This window comes from Triticum dicoccoides, unplaced genomic scaffold (assembly GCF_002162155.2).
Source record: "Triticum dicoccoides isolate Atlit2015 ecotype Zavitan unplaced genomic scaffold, WEW_v2.0 scaffold34651, whole genome shotgun sequence".
In the NCBI taxonomy this organism is placed as follows: domain Eukaryota; kingdom Viridiplantae; phylum Streptophyta; class Magnoliopsida; order Poales; family Poaceae; genus Triticum; species Triticum dicoccoides.
The window spans coordinates 1-2,210 of NW_021265114.1; the positions used below are offsets into that span (position 1 = coordinate 1).

The 2,210-nt window shown below is 41.7% G+C and overlaps 1 protein-coding gene across 1 annotated transcript; it reads left to right on the forward strand.

Moving 5' to 3' along the window:
- Positions 1–45: 45 nt before the first annotated feature.
- Positions 46–2,001, forward strand: LOC119345939 (plasma membrane ATPase 2-like; the record flags this gene model as incomplete). The annotated part of the gene is made up of 8 exons (XM_037615747.1): positions 46–171; positions 248–367; positions 456–578; positions 677–781; positions 985–1,129; positions 1,276–1,443; positions 1,550–1,788; positions 1,871–2,001. Coding segments are annotated over 8 exons (1,125 nt in total), but the record flags the coding sequence as incomplete, so codon positions are not given.
- Between the last annotated feature and the right edge of the window lie 209 nt (positions 2,002–2,210).

Sequence of the window (2,210 nt, forward strand, 5' to 3'; positions counted from 1 at the left end):
TTTTTTAATCTGCATTAATTTACTGAACCACGGTATGATTTATTTTTTCAGGGAGCTATCACAAAGAGAATGACTGCAATCGAGGAGATGGCGGGCATGGATGTCCTTTGCAGTGACAAAACTGGGACTTTGACTCTCAATAAGCTTACTGTGGACAAGAACCTTGTTGAGGTAAGGCGAGGATATTACTTGAACTCTTGCATTCTTTTTCTGATTCATATATCTTATGAAAACAAGTCCGGCCCAGGTTTTCGAAAGAGGCATCACTCAGGACCAAGTGATTCTCATGGCTGCTAGAGCGTCTCGAACAGAAAACCAAGATGCTATCGATACTGCAATTGTTGGGATGCTAGCTGATCCGAAAGAGGTACTGTGCCATACTTTGTCGATGCGCTGGCAGATGATTTTACCTCATTTATATGATGAAATGACTGTTTGCCCATATGTTCACGCAGGCACGTGCTGGTATTCAAGAAGTTCATTTTCTGCCATTCAATCCTACTGACAAGAGAACGGCGCTGACATACATTGACGCTGATGGCAAAATGCACCGTGTTAGTAAGGGTGCACCCGAGCAGGTACCACAAGAATGAACTGGTTTTATGTTGATATCCTAGCATTGCCTTATGGGAATATTATGCTCACGATTGCTATAAACCCAATGAATTGACTGCAGATTCTTCACCTCGCTCACAACACATCGGAAATAGAGCGGAGGGTCCATGCTGTGATTGACAAATTTGCAGAGCGTGGACTTCGATCGCTGGCTGTAGCGTATCAGGTGAGAAAAATTACAGCATAAAGTTAGTAAGCCTTGTCCATGCAAATGGGAGAGTGCAACTTAAGCAAGTTTTCTGAACAATCTGGCTTCCGTATCCGTCACTTATGCCCTTATAATGACTACCGTTGGTCGACCTTAATTATTTCTTGTTGTATCTGTTTTTGGTATGTGTTGTCTTAACGGTGTATATCCTGAAAATGCAGGAAGTACCAGATGGGAGGAAAGAAAGCCCTGGTGGCCCATGGCACTTTGCTGGTCTGATGCCACTTTTTGATCCTCCTAGACATGACAGTGCTGAAACAATCCGGAGGGCACTTAACCTTGGTGTTAATGTCAAGATGATCACAGGTAATATTTTCATTGGATCAATATCCAATTAATCTCTATCTTCCTTCCTCTGTTCCATTTATGTCTGACGCATTCCTGTTAATTTCAATGTGGCAAGGTTGTTACTTATTTCCTACCATTTCTTATTTTCTTCTTCAAATGTTCAGGTGATCAGCTCGCCATTGGAAAGTCAACAGGGCGTCGCCTGGGAATGGGTACAAACATGTATCCTTCATCTGCTCTGTTGGGGCAGAAAAATTCAGACGAGTCCATTTCTGCTTTACCAGTTGATGATCTCATTGAGAAAGCTGATGGTTTTGCTGGTGTCTTCCCTGGTATGCTTTTTTATGAATGAAATTACAGCACTGCAAAAACTGGGAGTTGGGAGAGCGAACAAATATTTTTAGTTCCACATTGATCGAGTGATTGCTTTTTCTGCAGAGCACAAGTATGAGATTGTGAAACGCCTGCAAGCACGAAAGCACATCTGTGGAATGACGGGTGATGGAGTAAATGATGCTCCAGCTCTAAAGAAAGCAGATATTGGTATTGCTGTTGCTGATGCCACTGATGCAGCCAGGAGTGCTTCAGATATTGTCCTCACAGAACCAGGCCTCAGCGTGATCATCAGTGCTGTGCTTACCAGTCATGCAATTTTCCAGCGTATGAAGAACTACACTGTATGTGATAGTGTGCTTGAGTATTATTTCCTACTTTTTTGCTTGTGCTGTATATATGGCTAACGCATTGTGATGCGTGCAGATCTATGCTGTCTCCATCACAATTCGTATTGTGGTAAGTTTTTCTTGTATTTCACCTCTGAATTATACTTCCAGAGCAATACATGTTTCGGTCACATGATTTGCAATGCTGGTTTTAAATGGTGTCAAGTTGCACATTCTATTTATTTGGGAAATTGTCATTGATGCTTCTGTTGGGGATCAAAATTTCACTTATTCAACTTAACAAAGGTTACAAGATCTGTACGCATAAATGTTTTTGGAATATATATTCATCTTAAGCACTGAAGTTTCGCCCATCTGGCCTATATGCCTTGCTTCAGGGTTAACTCAGTATCTTCCTTTTCTGCTTACCTTTAACA